The sequence below is a fragment of the Emydura macquarii genome, unplaced genomic scaffold, assembly GCF_026122565.2.
Source record: "Emydura macquarii macquarii isolate MOO-44397 ecotype Brisbane River unplaced genomic scaffold, CSIRO-AGI_Emac_v2 contig_1253, whole genome shotgun sequence".
In the NCBI taxonomy this organism is placed as follows: Eukaryota; Metazoa; Chordata; order Testudines; family Chelidae; genus Emydura; species Emydura macquarii.
Genome location: NW_027131390.1, coordinates 70,593,460 through 70,618,504, shown reverse-complemented (window position 1 = coordinate 70,618,504; position 25,045 = coordinate 70,593,460). Strand labels below are relative to the sequence as shown.

Genomic DNA, 25,045 nt, shown 5'->3' with positions numbered 1-25,045 from the left:
GAATCAGCCAATACCTTTAATGTTAAGCTGAGCTGTGCAAGTGTCCTTTCCAACTTCGTTAATAGCATGGCATGTATACGTTCCAGAGTCTGCACTGTCAGCATTCAGAATTGTCAAATGGGCAATGTTTTCTACATAACTGATTTGGTATTTTCCTCCAGTCCATATCTCTTGGTTATTTTTTGCCCAAGTGACCTTAATAGGTTGTGTTCCAGAAATGTGGCATTCAAAGTCAGCACTTTCCCCAGAAATAGTATCCACAGGTGCAATTGGGATGTCAAACAGTGGAGGATTCTTCCCTTCTAAACAGTGAAACAAACAGAAAAGCATGTATAGATTTGAAAACCTCAGGTAGTTTAAAGCAAATAGTTAAATAAATGCTCCAGTTATTATTTTAAATTGACAGGGAAATGAAAAATGATCTGGTGACATTTAAGGGAAATTATTTAATAACGAACCAACCTGTAAGAACGAGCGTGGCACTTGAAAAAGCAGTTCCAATAGCATTGGTAGCTGTACAAGTATATTGCCCAGCAAGGCTTTTGTCAGTCTGTAAAATCTGAAGAGTTGCTACGTTATTTAAGAAGGAAGTTTGCACATTGTAGCCATCTGTGATGTGTACGCCGTCTTTCGACCAGGATATTTCAATAGGTTCTGAGCCAGTTATTCCACAGTCAAATGTAACTGGTAAGCCAACAGTTTCTTGAATATCTCTCAATGTTCGTGTAAATGAAGGAGGAAATTTACGCTCTGCAAAGAAGAAAAGAAGTATTGCACAATGAAGACTTTGGGAAGTTATGCAGCTCTTGGTAAATTTCCCAGTAAGTGTTGCCTAAAAAGACACTGTATTGTGATATAGATTGGGCGGATTTACAAGAAGATACCGGAAGACCCAATCTTTGTTTTCAACAAATTTGCCTAAGATAAAACAGGAAGAAGCCCACAAAGGATGAAGGAGATTATTTGTTAGAACACTTAGTTTGGTAATTGGTTTGAAGAGAGGGCTCTGCCCAGGTATACAAAGAAGATGAGGTAGATGTAAATGTGGTTGAAACGTTGTAAAAGAGGGCAGAATTTAGCCCTGATGTTTGATTATTGGTCTTACATTCTTTAGATTAGTAAGAGCTGGAAGAATAATTGGGGAGATGTCCTAAATACCAGGAGAAGGGTCAGAAGCCTGTATACCTTAGAGAAAGTGCTGGGTTAATTAAGAACTGGCATTGGGAATGGCTTTTGAGCCAGTCCCTTAACTAGTGGAAGGTAATGAATGTTGAGAAGATTCCAGACAGGAGTGGTTTCTAACTGGTCAGCTAAAGACAGAGTGTTCCCTAAAAATGATAATTTTTTCTTAAACTTTTAAACTAAAAAAAAAAAATATTCACCTTGAACAGAAAGCAAAGCTGATGAAGAAGTCTCTCCAACACTGTTTTCTGCTTTGCAGATATACTCCCCACTATCACCGCTAACCACCTGGCCGAAAACCAAAGTAGCAACGTTGTTTTTATAGTGCATTTTAGAAGTTGGAGTTGCTCTTAGTTTTGTATCTCCTTTGTACCATGATACAATAATATCTGGTGTGCCAGCAACTTGGCATTGTAACGATGCAGAATCCCCAACTGTCACCTGAACAGGTTCCAAGTGTGTAACAAAATAAGGTGGTTCTAAAGAACAAACAAACACCATTAGTACCAATAATTAAACATCACAATGATGATTAGTATAAAAAGGTTCCTTGTGGAATGAGGACACACCTAATACTGAGATGGCGGCGTGACAAAGATCTTGTCCAGAATCATTCTCAATATGGCAAGTGTACTGTCCCTGATCTTCTGTTTTGCTACTGGGAACTTCCAATATGGCTGACGTTTCTGTGGTGGTGATGCTGCATTTTTCAGAATGAGCCACTTCAAATCCATTTTTCTTCCACAAGACTGCTATCGGAGGAGTACCAGTGTACGTGCATTCCAGAATTAATGGTTTTCCTTTCTCTACACTGAGATTATTCAGTTTTTTCACAAATTTGGCTGGTTCTATTGTGAACAATATGAAGATAAAAGTTAAAGGTACACACCAAGAGACTTTTTAAAAAGAAATGTATGTAATTTCAAGCCGGACAAACCTTTTACAAAAAGCTGTGCTGTGCAAGAAACTTTGCCAGCCTCATTAGTGACGAGGCAGGTGTAATCTCCACTTTGGAGTGGCTGTACATCAAACAGCTCCAGTTCTGCAACCGAATTTTCCAAGGAGATGTTGCATCTATGTCCCGGTACTAGCTCAACGCTACCTTGAAACCATTTAACATCCAATGGTGGGGTGCCTTGTATGACACTGGTAAAAGTTATATTCGCACCAGATAGAACTTGCATTGAATCAGGTTTCCTCACGAAAGAAGGAGGTTCTAAAGGCACACAACACAAATGTGCAATAAGCACTTTTGCACTATGATGAAGAATAAAATATTCACATGCAAAATACCGGTGGTTAGAATCATATAACAGAGCCAAAAACACCCTGCAAAGGAAGTATTTTGTATCTCGAACCTCTGCTTCATTTGGGTACTAACCTCTAACTGTCAAATATGCACTGCATTCATCAGATCCAGCTACATTAGTAGCTGTACATGAATAATTTCCCATATCGGATTCCTCTAGTGCGTTCACTTTCAAAGAGCAACTATTGTCTGTAAGGGTTGTCAGATACTTGTCTCTGCTACTGATCTCATTTCCGTCATGGAACCAGGAAACAGAAATAGGTGGTGACCCATACACTTTGCACTCCAGGACAACAAAGGAACCCAACAGACCATTGGCTTCTTTCAGTTTTCTTGTGAAAGACGGAGGTATAATGCGATCTATGTAGGGTAAAACAAAGGTATAAATATTACAACAATAACTTAAAAGGGAGATGGCTCCCAGACATCTAGCAGAATCAGCATAATTTCCTTTGGCACATCTACCTTCGCTGGAGGAATCCTAAGGCGGCTACAGTCTAGCCTACCCTGAGGCATTGAGAGAAGATAAGAGCGGGTTGGAGAATATTCTCTAAAATGATCACTCACCCTTTGTGAGTGTCAACTTTCTCCTTTTATTTTTCAATACTTTCTCATAGGGAAAAGAACAACATTGCACCATCTGGCTGAAGGAACATGCAGACTCAGTTGATGAGATTGAATCCTAGCAATATTCTCAACTGCATCAAGTCTCATGGGGAGTGAAAACAAATGTGATGTAGGCATCAAACTACTCCTACATACTGTGATCTCCATAGCGCCAGATGGCCCAAAGAGGGCTCCTAAGATCACATGACCAGTGAGTCTTCCCACAGTGGCAGCAGCTTGATATGGCAATGAAGGAAGCAGCATGTTGCATAACGCCTTTTAAAGAAACCACAGAATCAAAGATAATTCACAAATTAATCAACTAACCTGAAACACGCACTGAAGCTGTGCAACTGCTTTGACCAACACTGTTTTTCACCTCAAAAGTATACTCCCCACTGTCTTCTACTTCTGCATTGAGAATCTTAAGCCCAGACACTTTGTTGAAGAAGCTAATTTTGTATTTGTGATCAGTAGACAGCTCATTCCCATCCTTAAACCACCTAGCAGTAAGCTCTGGTGTGCCATCCACTGTACATTCTAGAGTACATGAGTCTCCAGATGTGACTTTCATTGGGCCTGGTTTCTCTACAATGACTGCAGGTTCTGAAATGAGATGCAAATCACAGCCATATTTGATGACAGAACAGCAGAAGTAATCAGTTTATTAAGTGATGTTAAAATATCATTTTATATTGCTTTGTTTCCTCGTTACCAACCTAGAACTGACAGAGTGGCAAAGCACTCCTGAACTCCAGCGTCATTTTTGATCTGACAGATGTATTTTCCAGCATTGGCTGGTTCCGCATTTCCAATCTTTAGAGTTGCAATGTTTTCTGAATAGGAAATCCAAAGATTTTCACTTTCTCTAATGATTTCCCCTTTGTCTTTCAGCCACACAACAGAAATGGGCTGGGCACCTTCTACTGTGGCCTGCAGCTCAACTGGCTCCCCAACTACAGCAGTGAAATCATTGAGCTTCTTCACAAAAATTGGTGGTGCTGGTGAAGAGAAGATACATGATATTAAAACAGCAAAGGGAGTGCACAAGGAGATGGATGAGAAAGACAGGATGGTAGGAATGTAACTGATGTGTAAATAATTATACAAACCTTTTAGCGTTATAGAGCAAATGCAAGTGTCACTTCCCACATCATTTACGGCCTTACAGTGATATTCGCCAACGTCCGCGGCACCCACACTGAGAATGTGAATACTAGTGAGGTAGTTCTCAGAAATGATTTTGTACTTCTTGCTACTTCTAATCTCTCTTTTGTCCTTATACCATGAAATTTGGAATGGAGGAGTGCCCTGAAGCTCACACTCAAGATGAACATCTAAACCTTTCAAAGTCTCAACTGGATGGGGTTTCTTGCTGAAAACAGGTGGTGCTATGAAAAAAAGAAGTTTGGGTTTCTGTTAGTTCAGTTTGGGACATAACAGAGAAACAGGAATATTTAAATATTAAATTCTATCACTATGTTGGACTGACATGAAAGAGTAAAGACATAAATCAAAATAAGAGATGGCTCCCATGCCACTGAACACTGATAAAATACATACCCCCTTGCATTCTCAGAATGCAGTACTTGCCTATCTGATGAAAGAGTTGTATTAATCTTTCACAGCAGATTAAAAGAAGGAACTGTCAAAAAAAAAAAAAGGGAAGAGTGGGGTTCTGACCTTTCACTTTCAATGAGGTACTTGTGTTTGCACTACCCGCTGCATTGCAAGCTTCACAAGTGTAGTCTCCACTGTCTTCTAGACTGAGATTGTGCATTTCAATGACTGCCACGGAATCAACGAAGGACATTCTGTATTTTTCACTGTCATGGATTTCAGTTTCATCTTTGTACCAAGAGACTTTGATTTCTGGAGAGCCACCTATTTTGCATTCATATCTAGTGGAATCATGCTGTTTCAGAACTCTAGAGGTGTCTAGCTTCTTAATAAACCTCGGTGGTTCTATAAAACCAAAATACAAGAGTAAACAAGATGTTACACTAAACTGCACTGATTCATTAAAATGATGAAATATCCAAACAAAAGTGTACACTTTTTTTGCTGGGCAGGGGAAGAGTACAACAGTCTACAGAATGTGAATTTACAGTAGCGTGCGATAAAAAAGAGCACAGAGCATACACAGCAAACAAAAGCAGGTGAGTTTCTTTGTATAGCTTTGCCAATGGTCTGTATTATACCTAAAATGATTTTCTCAGTTCCTTGGAAACATTAGGACATATTTATTTTGCACACAGATTATTGTTTTCTAAATTGCCATATATGTAATTTACAAGAGCATTTACATGTAAGAAATTCCCTCTGCTACAATTCAATAGGTTGTATATAATATAACCAGATTTTCAAATAGCTACTGCACACAAAACTAGAAATATGTTGACATGTTTTACTGAAATATTCAACTCTTACTATGGGTGACACTGTTTTAGAATGCTGAAATTACAGCTGACGTCTGCTTTTGGGAAGTTCAATACCAGATTTTCAGCTGATTTTTACCTTGGCCATGACAGAAATTTATATTGAATTCTGTCCATATTATATGTATGGAAGAGAATTCTATCTCAGTTTCTGCTGTACCATTTAGTATAAACACCTGGTGTGTATGTGTATGCCGTGTCGCCTAGTCCCCTAGCTTATATGTATGTGGCTAAAGTCTGTTTCCTGGTCTACCTTTCTACAAAAGTACATTCATTATGTATAAAGCCTCTGTTTAAACTTCTACATTTATTTTACTTGTCTGCTATAGGTCTCTTTCTGTTGTTTTAGTCCAGAACTGATTTTAAGTAAAATCTTCACTGCACGTGATAAAGACCAGCAAAGTAACAATGTTTAGCATTATGTGGGTAATAAAACAAATGTGTAATAGAAACATCATGTTCAAAACAGTTTTAGCCAACGTATATTAAGAAAGGAATTTGCACTAAATGGCACTGACCAAGACCTTTATATCCTATTAACACCGATACCATAGATACATTATGTAAGAAATTCAGCATGTATATCAAAGACCTGTCTATTGATATAAATATATTTCAACAATATATTTGTATTTAACTAGATTATATTGCACAATTTAGAAAGTGGTAATGTTTCTGTTCATGGTAGCTGTCTCAGCTAATGGAAATATACAATGCGTTTTCTCTGCAGAGTTCAACACTTGAAGAAGAACACTACAAATGTTAATTCTCTGAGTCAACAAGGTAATTACTCTCTGCCAAAGGTTAAGAATATGAGTTGTTCCATTGAAGCGCATATTTAAATTTAGGCATTAAATCGAGCTCTGGCTGATATGGGGCCTATATTTGCAAGATAAGATTAATATTTTTTTGGTAGGACTGTAATTTATTTTTTGAATATTACATATCAGGATAATGTCACTGTGTGCTTTTACATATGATCACAGAGGAGTTTCAGGTTATTCCATCTGAAAAAAGTTGTACATTCACTGAAGTGCCTTCCAGATGTAAATTTGGCACCTGAATAGAAATAAGCACTGGTTAGAATTATCCAGAAGTACTTTTGAAGAAAAACACATTGAAGAGGCCTACACTCATCCTGTCTGAGGATCAATGGGAATTAAACATCCAGAAAAGCTGTTATAAACCCAAAGGTCCTCCCAACCTTAAGGAAATTGCACTGGTGAAAATCCCTAATGTATAATTTACTCCAGCATAGCTTAGTCTGATAATAAATTTAGAGACATGTAAAGATTGAAGAATCCATATATTATAAAGGAGAGCAGAATGCTGGTGGGAAAAATAGCATTTGTCCTCCAGGCTGCTGTTAGCTGCTCAAATGTTCATATTCCAAGACTTGGTATGTGAGAGGAGAATTTGCCTTTAGGAAGATAAAAGGATTTCACTCAGCAGTTAAGATGTAATCTGATTCAATCCTAAAATAACCATCAAATTGAAAACTACTGCAAATTGCAGCTAGTGTTGCACTTACCTCACCAGACTGCGTATATAAAGGGTCTCACTTTAAGTCGATTGAGAGCTTTCAGTTTTGCCCCATTTAAAAGATAGAGAAAGCTCATAATGCCTGCATTGTTTTGTTTCTTTAACAAGATAAAAAGCAGGGCAAGAAGATGATAAAGCATTGCATTCTTAAATACCTTTTACACTTAGCTGAGCTGCGCAAGAATCCTTTCCAGCATTGTTGCTCGCATAACAAGTGTATAGGCCAGAGTCTCCTTTGCCTACTTTTAGAACTGTCAAGCTGGCTGTGTTTTCTACCAGGGTGATCTTGTAGTTGCCCCCAGGGCGGATATCTCTGTTATCTTTTGCCCAAGTGACTTTTAATGGTGCTGATCCGGTGACATGACATTTAAAGGAACCGCTTGCTCCAAGAGCTACCTCAATAGGTAAAGGTTTCACATCAAAGACAGGAGGTTTCAGATGCTCTAAAAATGGAAAGGGACAACATAACACTCACAGCTGCTTCTTCGTCACCATGGAATTAGTTCATTTAGCATTACATAACAACAAAGTATCTTCTTTTTGTTTAAAACAAAAGGCTGGGAAAGGATTTAGCATCCACCAACCTGTGAGAAGGAGTGTGGCGCTGGAAGAAGCAGTCCCAAGAGCATTGTGAGCTGAGCAAGAGTATTGGCCACAGTGAGCCATGTTTGTCTGCAAGATCTGAAGAGTTGCTACGTTATTTAAGAATGTTGTTTGCATATTATCATCATCATGTAATAACACCCCATCTTTTTGCCATGACACCTCAATAGGTTCGGAGCCATTTATGCGACAATCAAATGTAACCGGGGAACCAGCGGTCTCCTGAATGTCTTTTAGTTTTCTTGCAAATGTAGGTGGAAACTTACGTTCTGCAAGAAAATAAGTAGGAAATAAGGCATCCTGCCAACTTGGAGACAATTGCATTTATGATAAGCCAAGTACTATAAGAGTTATTCCTGAATATATTAAATGAAACCATCACCTTTAACAGTGAGCAGAGCGCTGGAAGAAGCAAAGCCAACACTGTTTTCTGCTTTGCAGACGTATTCTCCAAGGTCACTGCTCTCCACCTGGCTGAAAACTAACGTGGCCACATTATTTTTTAAGTACATTTTATATGCAGGAGTCGATCTTAATTTTGTATCTTCTTTGTACCACGAGACTTTGATTTCCGGCGTCCCAGCAATTTGGCACTGTAAAGATGCGGACTCCCCAACTGTCACCTCTATGCGTTCCAAGTGTGTAACGAAATAAGGTGGTTCTAAAGCACAAATTATTGCAATCAGCACCACAGAAGAGAGAACAAATCTCATAATGACTATTATTAATAAAAGAGTGGTCAAGGAATCTAAGATAGTAACAAACCTAGGACTGATATTAGGCCTCGGCAAATATCCGCTCCAGCATCATTTGCAGCCTCGCAAATGTATTCCCCTTCATCATCTCTTGTACTGTTAAGAATTTCCAGTATGCCTGATTTTTCGGTAGTTGTTATACTACATCTTGGAGACTGTGTTATATGTAAGCCATTCTTCTTCCATGTTATTGAAATAGGAGGAGTTCCTTTGTATGAGCTTTCCAGAAGTATAGATTTCCCTTGCTCTACACTGAAATCACTTATTTTCTTCACAAATGTTGCTGGCTCTATAGCAACAAATAGGAAGGCAAAAAGTCAAAATAGGGGGGAAAATAGGAAGATATTCATGAATGTGTGTGTGCACACGCACGCACATATATTAATAAATAATATTTGTAATAACAGCAATCAAGACAAACCTTTTACAAAAAGATGAGTGGTACAAGATGCACTGCCAGCATCATTAGTGACTCGGCAGGTGTAATCTCCACTGTGAAGTGGTTCTACTTCATACAATTCCAGTTCTGCAACTGTATCCTCCAAAGAGATGTTGCATGTGCTATCTGACACAAGTTCCCTGATGCCTCTAAACCAGTTAACTTTGAATGGCGCGGTTCCTTTTATGAGACTTGTGAATGTTACACTCATGCCAGGTAGAACTTCCACAGGATCAGGTGTCTTTGCAAATGAGGGTGGTTCTAGATTTATATAAAAAAGTTAAGACACATAAATAAATTAGTATGATTGATACTTTTGAAGATGAAAACCAAATCAGAGTGTGGTAAAAGATTCATAGAGCTATTAAAATTGCCAAGGAAGAAATAACATGAATAGAATAGAAATAAATGAAAGAAGCTTTTTGTCTAAAGTAGACTGGCCATCTTTTACTGACCTTGTACAATCAAAAAGGCACTGCATTCATCAGATCCAGCTGCATTTGTGGCAGCACAGGTGTAAGGTCCGGTATCTGATGAGTCCAGTGCATTCAGTTTCAAACCACAGACGTTATCTGACAATGAGACTTCATATTTGTCTCCACTAACAATCTCATTTCCATCTTGGAACCAGGCAACTGAAATGGGTGGTGATCCAGAAACTTTGCACTCCAGAAGCACTGAGGAACCCAGTATGCCATATGTTTCCTTTAACTTTCTTGTGAAAAAAGGAGGGACAATGCGATCTGCATACGAAAAGGCAACAAAACCGAATGTTTTTGTTTGGTTTTTTTTTCAATTAAAAAGGGAAAGATCTTTTTAAATAAAAGAATGTACTAAATGACAAGAAAGCTAGTAACCAGCTAACCTGAAACATCAACTGAGGATGTGCAGCTACTTTCACCAACTTCGTTTTGCACTTCAAATGTATATAGTCCCCTGTCTCCCACGTCTGCAGAAAGAACTTTCAGCATAGCTATTTTATTGAAGAAGGTAATTTGATATTTGCGGCCACTCTGCAGTTCTCTTCCATCCTTAGACCACTTTGTAATAAGTTCTGGTGTTCCACCCACTGTGCACTCTAATGTAAAAGAATCCCCAGCCGTAACTGACATCGGTTCTGGCTTCTCTAAAATTACTGCTGGTTCTGAAAGAAGAAAAACCGCCTAAATCGGTAAAATTGCATTGTAAAACCAAAAGTTCAGAGTTGAATAGCAAATTATTGAAAGCTGATTTTTTTGCCCGGGAGGTATAATTACACGGAGTACACGATTTTATTTTTATTGTGTGCTAGAAGCTTTTACCAACCTAAAACTTGTAAAAACGCCGAGCACTCCCTCATTCCCGCGTCATTTTTGATCTGGCAGATGTACTTTCCAACATGGGCTCCCTCTGCGCTTGCAAGCTCAAGAGTTGCAACATTATCCATAAAGGAAATCTGGACATTTTCACTTTCTCTAATGATTTCGCCTTTATCCTTAAGCCACAGAACGGAAATAGGTTGAGAGCCTTCCACCACAGCCTGCAGTGCGGTCGGTTCCCCAACAAAGGCTACAGTGTCACTTAGCTTCTGAACAAATCTCGGAGGTTCTAATGATGGGAAGAGTCATAGTAAAACCATAAGTCAGCTTTAAAGAGAAATATGCAATCTGCTGAGAAAAGAAGATGTGAATGTTGTCCATGTTCAATTATACAAACCTTTGAATTTCACAGCGCAAACACAAGTGTCACTTCCCACCTCATTCATGGCTTTGCAGTGGTATTCCCCAGTGTCGGAAGCTTCAAGGTTAAGAATGTGAATGCTGGCTGTGAAGTCTTTAGCTGTAACTTTGAACTTTTTACTGCTTCTGACTTGTCTTCTGTCTTTGAACCATGCTACTTCAAATGGTGGGGTTCCCGACATTTCACATTGAATGACAACATCAGAACCTTTAAGCGTGTCTACAGGGGTAGGTTTCTTGCTAAAAACAGGAGGGTCTATAAAAAAAGAATAACAACAGAGCCTATAAGTGTGTCACCAGGGGTAGATGTCTTATTAACAGCAGGGGCCAAGATATTCAGAAATAGGAGCCTAAAAAGTTACGAAGGTAAAGTTATATTTAGGCATTTACACGTGTCCTAGTTTTTAAAAGTGCTGAGCACCTAACAGTTCACGTTGAGGTCATATCTTTTTCTACATCTATAAATTCCTAATGTAGAAATTTGATACCTATACAAATACTTTGAATTCAGAAATCCGATTCAGTTGCCCAAACAGAGGATGTTGATAAGGATGGGCTTGTCTTGGCCTGCCCTTCAAGACTCTTCACTTTAGCTCACCCTATGACCTGATCTATTAACTTTGTCCACTGCAGCTTCCTCTTTCCTAAAAATTCTAGACTTCACTGTCAGTCCGCCTCTCCCACTCATGAATAAGCTCTTTCCCATGCTGTCTTTATGCATGACACAGCTCCACAAAATCAATAAATACTCCTCTTCCTATGAATGCCTTCTTACATTTCACTTCCGCCATGATACTCGCAGAACTCTGACCTTTGATAAAGAGTAGGCAGAGAGTTGGCTACAAGGAATGCCCAACTACTTTACACCAAAACAATGTGCTCCTACTCCTGTTTCTTCCTCCTCCCTTGTCCTATTATATGTTCGTTCCTTTCACCTGTTGCATCTTGTCATTAGTCATGGATGGCACGGATGGAAGGTCTTTATGAAAGAGACTGTCTCCTTACTACATGTTTATACAGCGCCTAGCATGATGGTTCCCTTACTGGGTTCTCTAAATGCTACTGCTACTAACACTACTAATGTTGTGTGATACACACAGTCATTTGGGTTAGGATGGGATCTTTCTCCAAGTGTTTTGCTACTGAAGTCAAGGGAAGCCATAATCTTTTGAAGCAGCTCTATCTTCAGATCGATTTTTGCTATTTTGCTATTTACCAGTAGTGGTAGGTAAAGGCACTGTGTACGAATGCCAGGAAATAAGAAAAAAAGATGTGAAATAGTCTTCTAACCTTTTACTGTGATAACAGTACTGCAGCTTGCAGTACCAGCAGAATTGTGGGCTTCACAAATGTAATCGCCACTGTCTTCAATGCTGGCATCAGTAATAGTCAGAACTGCCACTGAGTCACTGAATGACATTTTGTATTTTTCACTAGCATGGATTTCAGTGTCGTTCCTGTACCACACAATTTTGATTTCGGGGGAACCACTTATTTTGCAGTCCAGTTGAACTGAATCACCCTGTTTCACAAATCTTGAAGCTTCTAATTTCTTAACAAACTTTGGAGCTTCTATAAACGAAATAAATAAATAAATATAAATAGACAACAAACAACATTCAATTTTTCTTATTTGTCAAAATGATTGTGTAGGATAAGCATCCTTGAGAGGATAAGAATTTTGTAATGGAAATAACTTGCTAGAATATTAGCACTACAAAAGTACATTCAACTTGTCTTTGGATGACAGAAAGAAGGGTAGAAGAAGATGAAAACAATATCTAGAGCTAAATTCTGTTCCCAGCTACATAGGTGGAAATGCAGAAGCACTCCATTGAGCCCAATAGAATTGCTCCAAAATATGAGCGGCAATCTGTAGCGAAATCCAGGCTCTAATGAAGTCAATGGGAATTTTGTCATTGGCTTCACCGGGTCCAAAATAGATGTGTATATAAATGTGTAAGTTCTCTGTGTATAAATCTATGTGGTTTTAAACCTAAAATAATATTCCATGCACGTTTCATATTCCAGACTAGTTTACGCATCCATAAATGGTAAGTGAATATCCATTAAAGTTGAAAATTTAATTTATGACCTTTTACAGCCCTAAAAATGTAAAATAAAAATAATGCTATCTTTTTCTAATGTTGAAGTTTTAGCAGTTTGCTATTTTATCTACAAAAATCTTCCAGAAACATCACTACATAAAAGTGTCACAATATTCTAGCTTAAAACGAAATCAATAATCAGAGAACTAACTCAAACTTAGAAAAATAACATGAAAAATAATACATAAAACTACATATAACAACTATACTTTCAAGAGGAATGAAGGGAGAAATGAACGCGTTTGCATACAAAATTTACACTCTCACACATTGCAACATGAAGAAGAATATGAAGATTTAAAATCCATGATAGCCACAGTTTAACGTTTGTAGTTTGAAAAAGTCCTCTAGGTTTAACCTCCAATATTTGAAGACACAGAGGACATTAAAAAAAATCAGCTACTTTCCTCCCAAGAAAACCACACAAATAAGGCCTACTTAATATTAATACCTTTGACATTAAGTTGAGCTGAGCAAAACTCTTTTCCAACTTCGTTACTAGCTTGGCAGGCATACTGGCCAGAGTCTCCTTTGCCTGATCTCAGAATTCTCAGGTGAGCAGTGTTTGCTATAAAGGTAATATTATAGTTTCCTCCAGTTCGGATCTCTCTGCCATCTTTTGCCCAAGTGACATGTATTGGTTGGGCTCCAGTAACATGACATTCAAAATCAGCACTTTCTCCAATAGGAACTTCTATTGATGTAGGTGTTATATCAAAGAAGGGAGGCTGCTTAGGTTCTAGAAATTAAAAGTAACAACAGAATACTAACTGCTTTGTATTTTCATTACAAGAGTCATCAGACATTGTAGATATCAGTTCATCTACAAAGAAAAAAAAGTAGACCAAGGCACCGAGCTTTAAATATAAAAAGAGTCAACAGCAAACGAACCTGAGACTGTGAGCCTAGCGCTAGAGACAGCAGTTCCAACAGGATTGGTAGCTGTGCAAGAGTATTGTCCAGTGTGACTCATCTCAGTTTGAGACAGCTGGAGAATCGCTACATTATCTACGAATGAGGTTTGCACATTATGGTCATCTCTTAAAGGTACACCATCTTTATGCCAAGTCACGCTAAGAGGTTCTGAGCCATTTAGGCGACAGGTAAATTTAACTGGTAAGCCAACTGTTTGCTCAATGTCCTTTAATTTCCTTGCAAACGAAGGAGGAAGTTTGCGCGCTGTAAAAAAAACCAAGTATGTTAAAATACGCTTTGTGTGGCATTTTTCTATACTTAAGAGATAAAGAGCTGTAAAGAGTAGTTTTGAACAAGCTAACAAAAAATCATCACCTTGAACTGTTAAGAGAGCCTTTGTAGTTGCAGTTCCTACACTGTTTTCTGCTTTGCAGATATATTCTCCACTGTCGTTGTTATCCACTTTGTTAAAAGCTAGAGTAGCAACATTGTCTTTAAAGAACATTTTATACTCAGGACTAGATCTTAGTTTTGTATCTCCTTTGTACCAAGACACAGTAATTTCTGGTGTTCCAGCAACTTGGCAATGTAAAGTTGTATAATCTCCAACTGACACTTCTAGAGATCCCAAGTGTGTAACAAAATAAGGAGGTTCTAAAAAAATCAAATAGTCAGAGTCAGTAACGAACTTAGAAAAGACACTCTGATAAGAATGATGACGGAATATAAAACAACATAGTAACACACCTAATGTAGATACTAGTGCTTCACAAACATCACCTCCTGCCTCGTTCTCAACATGACAAGTGTATTCTCCCTCATCATCTTTTGTACTATTAAGAATTTCCAGAATACAAGATTTTTCCGTTGTGATGATGCTGCATTTTTCAGACTGAGTTATAGTTTTGCCACTCTTCTTCCATATAACCGAGATTGGAAGGCTGCCAGTGTATGTGCTTTCCAGAACTATGGATTTTCCGGGCTCAACCCAGTGATCACTCAATTTCTTCACAAACACTGCTGGTTCTAATGAGCAATAAGAATTCGAAACTATTGAGTGTAACTGTTCAAAGGTTGATATTTTAGAGAAAAAAGAGAAATTTCAATCTGTACAAACCTTTTACAGAAAGATGAGCTGTACAGGATGCTTTGCCAGCATCGTTAGTTATTTGGCAAGTATAATCTCCGCTTTGGAGTGGACCTACGTCAAACAACTCCAGTTCTGCAACCGAATCCTCCAAATAGGTGTTACATTTATCCCCTGGCACAATTTCATTGACCCCTCTAAACCAGTACACCTTGAATGGAGGGGTTCCTCTGATAACACTTTTGAAAGTTACACTTGTGCCTGGTAAAACATCCAAGGGTTCGGGTTTCTTCACAAAAGAGGGTGGTTCTAAACAAACATGTTTTTAAAAAATCAGTCAATATCAAATGAACCTGATATTTACATGTGCAATTTGAAGATGAAAAGCAAAGCATTTTATATTTGTATAGTTTCCCCCAAAATATACTGAGAAAACAACTAACATTCCCAAGAAAGAAAGATTGTTATACAGAAGAGAATGTATGGCAAAGTGCTAGCTGGCCATCATATACTGACCTTGTACGGTCAATACTGCTCTGCATTCATCAGACCCGGCTACATTCGTAGCTTTACAGGTGTAACTTCCCGTATCTGATGAGTTCAGTGAATTCAGTTGCAAAACACAGACGTTATCTGAAAATGTGGCTTGATATTTTTCTCCACTAACTATCTTATTTCCATCTTGAAACCAGGCAATTGAAATAGGCGGCGATCCAGATACTTTGCACTCCAGAAACACCGAAGAACCCAGCACACCATGTGTTTCTTTTAATTTTCTTGTGAAAGAAGGCGGAATAATTCGATCTGTGTAAGAAAATGTAACAAATCCACAGTGGTTTAAGAGACAGGAGCATTTCCTAAAGAAAATCTTGGTGAAACGTGGAAGAAAGTACAGAACCAACCTAAAACATCAACTGAGGCTGTGCAGCTGCTTTTACCAACATCGTTCTGTACTGCAAAAGTGTATAGTCCGCTGTCTCCCTTCTCTGAATCGAGAATTTTAAGCGTAGACACTTTGTTCTGGACGGTAATTTTGTATTTGTGGCTGCTTGTCAATTCTTTCCCATCCTTAAACCAGCCAACTGAAAGTTCGGGTGTGCCAGCCACTTTGCACTCTAATGTGCAAACATCTCCTACCGTAACTCTTACTGGTTCTGCCTTCTCCACAATGACTGCCGGCTCTGTAAGGAGATGCAAGCAATAACCATGGTCAATAACTCATTTTACTCGCTAGGTTTCTATATGTTGTAACGCCATATTAGTACAAATAACTGCTTTAACGGTTTGATCTGCATTGCATTGGTATCTGTTGATTCCATTCTCCCACCCTCTGTCTGTCTGTCTTACACTGTAAGCAGGTTGGGGGCACGGACTAGCGCCCAACACAATGAGGATCTTGATTGGGACTTTAGGCGCTGTCCTAATATAAATACAATATAGAGGAAAATAATAGTACTGATTCCACATCTGGCTATATGAGTAAGACAAAGCGTACTTTTCTCCACTCGATTTCACCAGTCTGTCTTTCTCGGAGCTCTCAAGAGCAGAAGACAAGAGTTATGAATGGTGCCAAAATATGAAGGGTTTCGTGACCGATAATAGTTGGGGACAAAAAGGCTGTCAAATTCATTTCAGTTTTAAACTCACAGTCTCCAGAAGATACTGGTATGTTGATCCCATATGTCACCTAAGCACCTGAGTTCATTTTTGAAAGTTGCAGATATTTTTCCCACGCACCCCACCATCACCTTTGTTACCGACCTAAAACTGTTAAGGTAGCCATACACTCCCGAGTTCCAGCATCATTCCTGATCTGACAGATATATTTTCCAGCACTGCCTGGTTCTGCATTTGCGAGCTGTAGAGTTGCAACGTTTTCCACAAATGTAATCCTAGTGTTTTTACTTTCTCGAATGACTTCTTCCTTGTCTTTAAGCCATAGGACAGAAATTGGCTGAGAGCCTTCCACTGTTGCTTGTAATTCTACTGGTTCACCAACCACAACTGAGATGCTGTTTATTTTCGTCACGAATTTTGGTGGTTCTGAACAAGAAACATGTGATTACTATAAAGATCTCCAGGGTTCGCGTAAGAAACCATCAATACGCGTCTTCTATGAGGGACCTGTCACAGATTCTATGAAAATAAACTCACCTTTAAGTTTTACAGTGCAAATGCAAGAGTCACTCCCGGCGTCATTCTGTGCTTTGCATTGGTATTCGCCAACGTCTGACGCTTCGACATTAAGAATGTGAATACTAGCATGGTAATTTTTGGATGTAACCTTATACCTTTTACTACTGCGGATTTGTCTCTTATCTTTATACCATGTAACTTCGAATGGCGGAGTTCCAGAAATGTCACATTCAAGACTCACGTCAGTACCTTTGAGCATGTCTACAGGAGAAGGCTTCCTGCTAAAAACAGGAGGTTCTACAAAAAGAAAAGCAGTTGGCACTTTTATAAAGTTATCTGGATATATGCAACGAACATAAAAAGGATTCTTACAAAGTTACCACAGTTGCAGCAAGATTCTGTTTTAAGGGGAAAATCAGTGGAATGGATTTGGATTCTCCGGATTTTCTGGGCATATGCCATACGGAGCTGTCTATTTTGGAGGTTGATTAAACGGACAGATACGTGTTTTTATAGCATCTCTTTTAGCTAATATAAACAAAGGAAACAACATTGTTACAGAACAGGAGCTACTCCCACATGTCTGAGCGCAGTAACACCAAATACTCTCGCGTAAAACTAAAATTAATCAGATTTCTGTTTCTTGTCCTTAACATTTCAGCACTCATAAAACAGCAGATTTTAGGATTCTCATGAAACTCATGGTGCAACTGAATGAATAATTTAGGGAGAGCCTCCATATCCGTGAAGGATGGCGTAAGAGTGGCATCTTAGAAAAGTCTTGTCTAGGTCCTGATGAAATATAGGGGAACGTGGTTGAAACGGGACAGAAATAAAAAGGCTGTCCCAGAAAAAAAGAAATAAGCAACGTTCACTTGTGAATGTATGAGGGGAGAATCACCGAAAAGTAAGTACAAACTAATAGGGTGAAGAGTGATTTCTAACCTTTGACTATAACTTTAGTACTGCAGCTTGCCCTGCCGGCAGGATTGTGAGCTTCACATATATAATCCCCACTATCTTCAGTACTGAGATGGTTCATTTCAATCACCGCCACGGAATCACTGAAAGACATCCTGAATTTTTCACTGGAAATGATTTCGTTGTCATTTCTATACCATGCCACTCCGATTTCTGGAGATCCACTTATTTTGCATTCAAATCGTGCTGAGTCACCGCGTTTTACTACTTTTGATGCTTCTAGTTTCTTAACAAACTTCGGAGGTTCTATTAAAAAAAGAAAGCGGAATAAATAGGGGAGAAAAAAGAGTGATTTCGGTATTAATATTGAACAAAAAAGAGACAGAAAAGAACTAATGAAAGAAATCCGATACTAAACATGAGTTAAGAGTTTCTAAAATCAAGAATACAGGAAAAGAATGAGCTTGGAAATATTCATAAGAACAATACTCGGGCTCGACAAAAGATAGACGAGAAGAGAGCAACACAAAACAAGGAAATGTGCACACCTGTTACCAGCAAGGTTGCAGTACAAGAATCGCTACCAACATCATTGGAAACTTGGCAAGTATAGCATCCACTCTTTGAAATATCCACTGAATAGAGATTTAAGAAACCTGTTGACCCTTCTAGCCCAATAAAACAATTAGCTCCAGACACAAGTTCCAAATCTTCTTTAAACCACTTGATTGTAAACGGTGGCGTTCCTTTCAAAACAGCCTTAAACTCCACCGCAGAATTCGGTATGGCTTGCTGGTTTTCAGGTTTTACTAGGAAGCTTGCTGGCTCTACAGTTTCAAGGGAAAGAAATATTTAGTTAAACCCTTCGCAGAAGGAATGTTTGAAGACGAAACAAAGTGAGCAATCACGAAAAATAAAAGTTTTAAGTACTTCTTAAAGCAAATGAAGCCTCACATAAAGAAAAAAATATATACCGTAACTTTTCGCAGTATTATTCAAAGATGTAAGATTGTAATTATTTTAAGAGATGTATTTTTCAGTATCTATTACAGTTAAGAGAAGATGTAAAGAGTTCCAAACCTTTCACTGTTAAGACGCCACTGCAAGAGTCACTGCCCGCAACGTTAGTCACGCTGCACGTGTAATTTGCAGTATCTGCCAGTTCTAGATTAGAAATCTCCATTGATACAGTATTCTCATGGCATAGGCTCCTGTATTTTGCACTATCATGTATTTCTTTTCCGTCCTTATACCATTTAGCAGTAATGGGGAGTGAGCCAGAAACCTTACATTCCATATGAACAGAAGATCCCAGAACTTGATCTATTTTCGTTAACTTTTTGGTAAACGATGGAGGGATTGTTTGATCTGCCCAACAAAATGGCAAAAACATAACAGTTAACGTCCTGCATCTCAAATAGCTTCACAAATACCGGTAGGCAATCAATTTTTTCCCCCACAAAGAAAGCAAAATGCAATGAAGCAAAATACAAACCTAACACTGTCAAAACAGCTTCACAGGTGCTGCTTCCAAAATCATTTTCAACCTTAAAAGAGTATGTACCACTGTCCTCCTTCATTACCGATTCAAGCCTGAAACTGGCCACGTTATTGTCAAAGCTCATTGTATAATATCTACTGGGCAGAAGCTGCTTGCCATCTTTAAACCATTTCAGTTTGAGTTCTGGTGTTCCAGCCACAATACATTCCAAGGTCACTGGGTCTTTTTCAGTCACTTTAACTGATTTTGTCTTTTCTATGATCTGAGCAGGTTCTGTAGTAAGAATTAAAGCGTAGATTCATTATAGTTCTCTCTACCGATGGGCCTTTTAAACTACTTCTACGAAATAAACTTCAAAGTGCGTAGCTCACCAACCTTGTACTAAGAGTAAGGCAAAGCATTTTTCAACTCCTGATTCATTCTTTGCCTGGCAGGTGTACCTCCCCCCGTGACCAATATCAATATGTTTTATTTTCAGGGTGGCCACGTTGTCCTCGAATGTAATATGGAAGTTCTCATCTTCCTCGATGATTTTTTCATCTTTTATCCAGGACACTGATAAAGGATGAGCACCCCCTACCGTGCTTTGAAAAACAGCGGAACTTTTCAAAACGGTAGTGACATTTTCTATCTTCTTTATGAAGGACGGTGGTTCTGTGTTTTACAAAAAGAAGCCATGAAAAAAGATATTGTTTAATCCCTGTTAAGTTACTAAAAGGTAGTTAAGACACTGAATGTCTGGAGTTTGTTTCCTTATCGTGGTAACTGAACTGACCTTTCAAACTGATTTTTGTGCTGCCAGAACAACTACCCCCATCATTTGATATAATGCACTGGTATTCCCCAGCATCTGAAAAATCGCAGTTGGTTACGACCAGGGTAAATACTGATTCTCTGTCGGTCATGGCGTATTTTTTGCTGCTGCGAATCTCCTTGTTATTCTTCAGCCAGGTTACTTCAAAGGGAGGAGTACCGGAGACTTCACATTCCAGCATGGCATCAAAACCCTTAACCACTTCAGCAGGTTTCAACTCCCTTATGAATGTGGGAGGTTCTATAAAAAATTAGGAGGAACACACATAGCAACTTAATAGGAAAAACGGAAAGAAAGGAGGCGGGGGGGAAACCCCGCATGTCCGTGCGAAAGAAAGAGAGGGGGGTGGGAAGGCTAATAACTAACCTTTCACTTTGAGTTCAGTGCTGCAGCTTTCACTACCTGCGTCGTTGTGAGCTTCACAAACATAAATCCCACTATCCTCTACGTTAGCACTGTCAACTTTGAAAGTGGCAAAACCCTCTAGGAATGAAATGCCATACTTAGCACGGTGGGTTACTTCATTGCCATCCTTGTACCAAGACACGTGGATTGGGGGCGTGCCTGTAATTTGGCATTCGAAACTGGTGGATTGTCCTTTTCTCAGAACTACTACAGGATTAGGCTTCTGAAAAAACTTGGGTGGTTCTAAATATGAACAAAAAGGGCAAGACTTTATTTACTCAATTTACATTCGAGAAATATTCTTTCTAATTAAAGAAGGAACACAAGAACCCATGAGATTAAAAGGGCATAAAAATGCACACCTTTCACGAACAGGGTTGCTTTGCAAGTTGCTGTCCCAACATCATTGCTTATTTGACAGGTATAGTTTCCTGAATCAGAAGTCTTTGCCGAAAACACCTCTAGCACACTTGAAGTGTCATCCTTCCAGACAGAGCGAGTGGCTCCTGAGAGAAGTTCTTTGCTATCTTTAAACCACTTTATCTGCATAGGAGTGGTGCCATTCACAAGAGCTTTGAACAGAACTCTAGCATTGGGTATACTATCTTGTGACTGTGGTTTTTCAACAAAATACGGGGGTTCTACAACGAGTGAAAGAGAATAGAAGAGGGAAGGGTAGGAAAAGAATAATTTTATGATTAAAAAAAAAGAGTCCGAAATAATAAACTGAATGTCTTGTTCTTGCGAAAGAATAAGAATCTCAAACCTTTGACTGTTAAATATCCACTGCACTGGTTACTTCCTGCTTTATTTGTTGCTTCACAAGTATAAGAGCCACTATCTGTACCTTCCAGCTGATTGATTTCCAGGAATGCAGTATTATCATGGAAAGAATATTTGTACTTTTCACTAGCCGTTATCTCTTGGTCATCCTTGTACCACTGGATACTTATAGGATGTGAACCAGACACTATGCACTCTAAGTGAACGAAAGACCCCTTAATGCTGTCCATTTTCTTCAGCTTTTTTGTGAACTTGGGCGGTATGATAAGATCTATCCAACACAGTAAAAATAAAGTATTAGGTCATTTGGCCATAGTGCTAGTTCTGGAATCAGTAAAGAACCAATATATTGTAAACCCCATAAGAGAGACACAATACAAACCTAGCACATTAATACTAGCGGTACAGCTGCTGCTTCCGACATCATTTTGAACTTCAAAAGTGTATTCTCCACTATCTTTCTTTTCCGTATGAACTATCTTTAGGAGGGAGACTTTATCTGTAGTACTGATTTTATATTTAGGGCCCAAAGTCAACTCCTTTCCATCTTTGAACCATTTAGCTGTAATGTCTTTAGTTCCTGAAAATCTACACTGCAAGGTTGCCGGGTCTCCCTCAGTGACATCAATTGACACAGCCTTGTCAGTTATTGTTGCAGGTTCTGTGGTAAATACAGGGATATATGTTAAGAGTATTTTTAATATTTACCGTACAAATTAAAATTACATTGCTCGAATTCTTTGAAAACATTAAATGCTGAACCAACCTTTTACTGTTAGTAAAGCAGAGCATCTTTGAATTCCTGCATCATTTTTAGCTTGACAGAAATATTTCCCGTCGTGCTTCACTTCAATAAACCTGACAAGGAGAGTGGCCACGTTGTTCACAAATGTCATTTTGATGTTGTTATCTTCAATGACGTCATCGTTATCTTTCAACCAAGAAACAGTGATTGGCAAAGTGCCCTTAATGGAGGCCTGAAACACAACCGTCCCTCCTCGAAGGGAGCTAATGTTTTCAATCTTCTTCACGAATTGCGGGGGTTCTATCGGAAAAATAGATTCTTGGTCAATTTCAGCTGGAGCGCAGAACGGTATAATGTAGAAGAACTACGTCAGCTATATCTCCCCGAATGATACCAACCTTTTAGAGTCACCTCAGAGCTGCAGACGCAGCTTCCGACAGCGTTAGTCACTCTGCACTGGTATTCACCAACATCTGAGGCATCAAACCTGAAAACTTGGAGGCTAATCAAGGAATTCTCCATGATTATTCTGTGTTTCCTACTGCTTCTCACGGGCTTGTTGTCCTTCAACCAAAATACTTCAAACGGAGGCGTGCCCAGCACCTCGCACTCCAAAACAACATCAGAATCCTTCAGTACTTCCATGGGTTCAAACTCCTTGCTAAAATAAGGTGACTCTACAGCGCAAGAGAGAGATTGTGGTTTGTATTCATTAAGCGCTGGAACCTTTTAATGATGCAACAAACTTGGAGAAGGGAATTGGGGCCGGGGAAATTTGACACAAACCTTTGACTGTGACAACACTACTGCAAATATCTTTGCCGGCATCATTTTTTGCCTCACAGATATATTCTCCACTGTCTTCAATCTCGACACCTATAACTTTGAGCATGGCCTTGGAGCCCACGAAAGACATCTTATATTTGGCACTCTCTTGAATTTCCCTGTCGTCTTTGAACCAGGTGATTTTAATCTGAGGAGTGCCAATTACTTTGCAGTCTAATTGCGCGTAATCTCCTTTCCTTAACAGCTGTGATGGCTCTAGCTTCTCGACAAAGGTAGCAGGTTCTATGGATTTAAGATAGGTATTAAGAATACAGAAAGAGGTAAAGAGTATAAAAGGCAACGGGCCAACTTCTCAGTTCACTGGCACCTTGAAGGCTGCGCCAGTGTGACTGAGAGCAGCCCAACAACCCAAAGATGTCAATAAAGAAAAGGAATGCAAACCTTTCACAAACAAGTTTGCACTGCACGCAACTGAACCAGCCACGTTGCTGACTTTGCAAGTATAGTCCCCTGAGTCAGAAGGCTTTACTGCGTAGAGTTCCAAATAACTCGCTAAAGGTTCAGTGATAATATAGCAGGCTCCGCCGGTTTCCAGCTCACTGTCACCCTTAAACCATTTTATTGTGAGTGGTGTTGTTCCTTTTAAGGTACTCTTCAAACGCACTGTCGATCCGGGTGCTGCTTCTTGGGACTCTGGTTCTACAACGAAGCTGGGTGGCTCTAAATGGCGTTTAAAAGAAATAATTGCAAAGAGTAAGAAGTGCAACCTGCCTGGTGGGGAAGAAATGAATCATTAAATGACACATCAAGAAGAAAATACAAAACGATCTGCCAAACCTTTTACAGTCAAAGTGCTACTGCTTTCTTTACTGCCCGCAGAGTTTTTGGCCCTGCAAGTGTACATGCCAGAATCGTTCGTGTCTAGATGTTTGATTTCCAAAGACGCAGAACCTTCAGCAAAAACTACTGTGTATTTAGCACTGGTAGTTATCTCGTCTTCATGCTTAAACCAGGAGACACTCATTGGGAGGGAGCCAGAGATTTTGCAGTCCATGCGGCAGGAGGCGCTAACTACGCTGTCAACGTTCCTCAGTGGTTTAACAAAGAACGGCGCAATGGTTCGGTCTGTGCAGTACACAACAAAGGGGAAAAAAGCGAAATGAGCATTTCAGTGTCTAAACGGATTTCTGCGCTATTTGGGTTTTAAATCTAAACAGTATTATCCTTTGCCAAAAGCAAGATACCAACCTAACACAGTAAAGGTGGTGGTGCACGAGCTGCGTCCAACATCGTTAGCAATCTCGAATGTGTATTCGCCACTGTCTTGTATTTCGGCGGTATAAAACTTTAGCTGGGCAACATTATTTTTAAAACTGATTCTATACTTTTTGCTGGAAGCCAGCGGTTTGCCATCTTTGAACCATTTCGTTTTTAACTCTGGAGTGCCTGCTACAGTGTATTCCAAAATGGCTGGGTCTCCTGCAGTCACCTGAATCAAATCAGGTTTCTCAGTAATTTGGGCAGGTTCTATAACAGAATTAAACAGTTGTCATTTGGGTCAAAATGGAATCGCTTTCCTTTATATGTAGAATTCTGTGAAGTTAAAATGTTCCTATACTGACCTTTCACTGCTATTTCTCCAAAACACGTTTGACTCCCTGCATCATTCTCAGCCACACAAGTATACTTCCCACCAGAACTAATCTGGACACCCGTGATGTGCAGCGTTGCAAGACCATTTTCAAAGGTCACTTTGACTTTGTTATCTTCTTTAATAATGTCTTTCCCCTTCATCCACGTTATAGAAATAGGAGCGGACCCTTTCACAACGGACTGTAAAGTAACTGTGTCGCCAACAAGTGCAGTAACATTTTCGACTTTCTTAATAAAAGATGGTGGTTCTAATTCAAAAGAGAAAATCTGACTGATTACTCCATCTTCCCGAAACCCTAAATGCTGCATATTAATGGCTGTTTTTAAAATTAACTTGTCTAGTATAGAGCATCAATGTACTGGTTGATTAGCTACGACAGAAGGGAAAATTTGGGGAGTATTTCCAAGCTGGACAAGCGGTGGGTTGAACACATCACTTGACATAACACGTTCAGCCCCCGCAGGGGGGTAAATGACGATTGAATTGCTTTTAGTGTTACTTCTTGACGCCTAACCTAAGATTTTGCACCGGTGGCAATTCTAGTAAAATCTGCCTTCTGCTTTCCCTTCCAAATTCAGAAACAGGATGGCAGATACAC

General features: G+C 39.2%; 1 protein-coding gene across 50 annotated transcripts in view; it reads right to left on the bottom strand.

Annotated features, from left to right (window-relative positions):
* Positions 1-25,045, bottom strand: part of TTN (titin) — a 465,728-nt gene that overhangs the window by 202,988 nt on the left and 237,695 nt on the right. For all 50 annotated transcript variants that reach the window (XM_067549108.1, XM_067549128.1, XM_067549138.1 and 47 more), the window contains 46 exons: positions 24,416-24,694; positions 24,042-24,320; positions 23,631-23,918; positions 23,235-23,513; positions 22,794-23,075; positions 22,406-22,684; positions 22,029-22,307; positions 21,645-21,923; positions 21,246-21,533; positions 20,842-21,120; positions 20,441-20,722; positions 20,036-20,314; positions 19,636-19,914; positions 19,255-19,533; positions 18,840-19,127; positions 18,308-18,586; positions 17,784-18,065; positions 16,857-17,135; positions 16,464-16,745; positions 15,605-15,883; positions 15,219-15,506; positions 14,733-15,011; positions 14,363-14,641; positions 13,991-14,269; positions 13,592-13,879; positions 13,152-13,439; positions 11,883-12,164; positions 10,570-10,848; positions 10,180-10,461; positions 9,740-10,018; positions 9,330-9,617; positions 8,857-9,135; positions 8,446-8,724; positions 8,063-8,341; positions 7,662-7,949; positions 7,233-7,520; positions 4,781-5,062; positions 4,210-4,488; positions 3,817-4,098; positions 3,425-3,703; positions 2,564-2,851; positions 2,120-2,398; positions 1,752-2,030; positions 1,383-1,661; positions 463-750; positions 15-302 (listed from right to left, as the gene is read on the bottom strand). In XM_067549108.1, the coding sequence (XP_067405209.1) occupies positions 15-302; positions 463-750; positions 1,383-1,661; positions 1,752-2,030; positions 2,120-2,398; positions 2,564-2,851; positions 3,425-3,703; positions 3,817-4,098; positions 4,210-4,488; positions 4,781-5,062; positions 7,233-7,520; positions 7,662-7,949; positions 8,063-8,341; positions 8,446-8,724; positions 8,857-9,135; positions 9,330-9,617; positions 9,740-10,018; positions 10,180-10,461; positions 10,570-10,848; positions 11,883-12,164; positions 13,152-13,439; positions 13,592-13,879; positions 13,991-14,269; positions 14,363-14,641; positions 14,733-15,011; positions 15,219-15,506; positions 15,605-15,883; positions 16,464-16,745; positions 16,857-17,135; positions 17,784-18,065; positions 18,308-18,586; positions 18,840-19,127; positions 19,255-19,533; positions 19,636-19,914; positions 20,036-20,314; positions 20,441-20,722; positions 20,842-21,120; positions 21,246-21,533; positions 21,645-21,923; positions 22,029-22,307; positions 22,406-22,684; positions 22,794-23,075; positions 23,235-23,513; positions 23,631-23,918; positions 24,042-24,320; positions 24,416-24,694 (12,966 nt within the window). The remainder of the gene's footprint in view (positions 1-14; positions 303-462; positions 751-1,382; positions 1,662-1,751; positions 2,031-2,119; positions 2,399-2,563; positions 2,852-3,424; positions 3,704-3,816; positions 4,099-4,209; positions 4,489-4,780; positions 5,063-7,232; positions 7,521-7,661; positions 7,950-8,062; positions 8,342-8,445; positions 8,725-8,856; positions 9,136-9,329; positions 9,618-9,739; positions 10,019-10,179; positions 10,462-10,569; positions 10,849-11,882; positions 12,165-13,151; positions 13,440-13,591; positions 13,880-13,990; positions 14,270-14,362; positions 14,642-14,732; positions 15,012-15,218; positions 15,507-15,604; positions 15,884-16,463; positions 16,746-16,856; positions 17,136-17,783; positions 18,066-18,307; positions 18,587-18,839; positions 19,128-19,254; positions 19,534-19,635; positions 19,915-20,035; positions 20,315-20,440; positions 20,723-20,841; positions 21,121-21,245; positions 21,534-21,644; positions 21,924-22,028; positions 22,308-22,405; positions 22,685-22,793; positions 23,076-23,234; positions 23,514-23,630; positions 23,919-24,041; positions 24,321-24,415; positions 24,695-25,045) is intronic.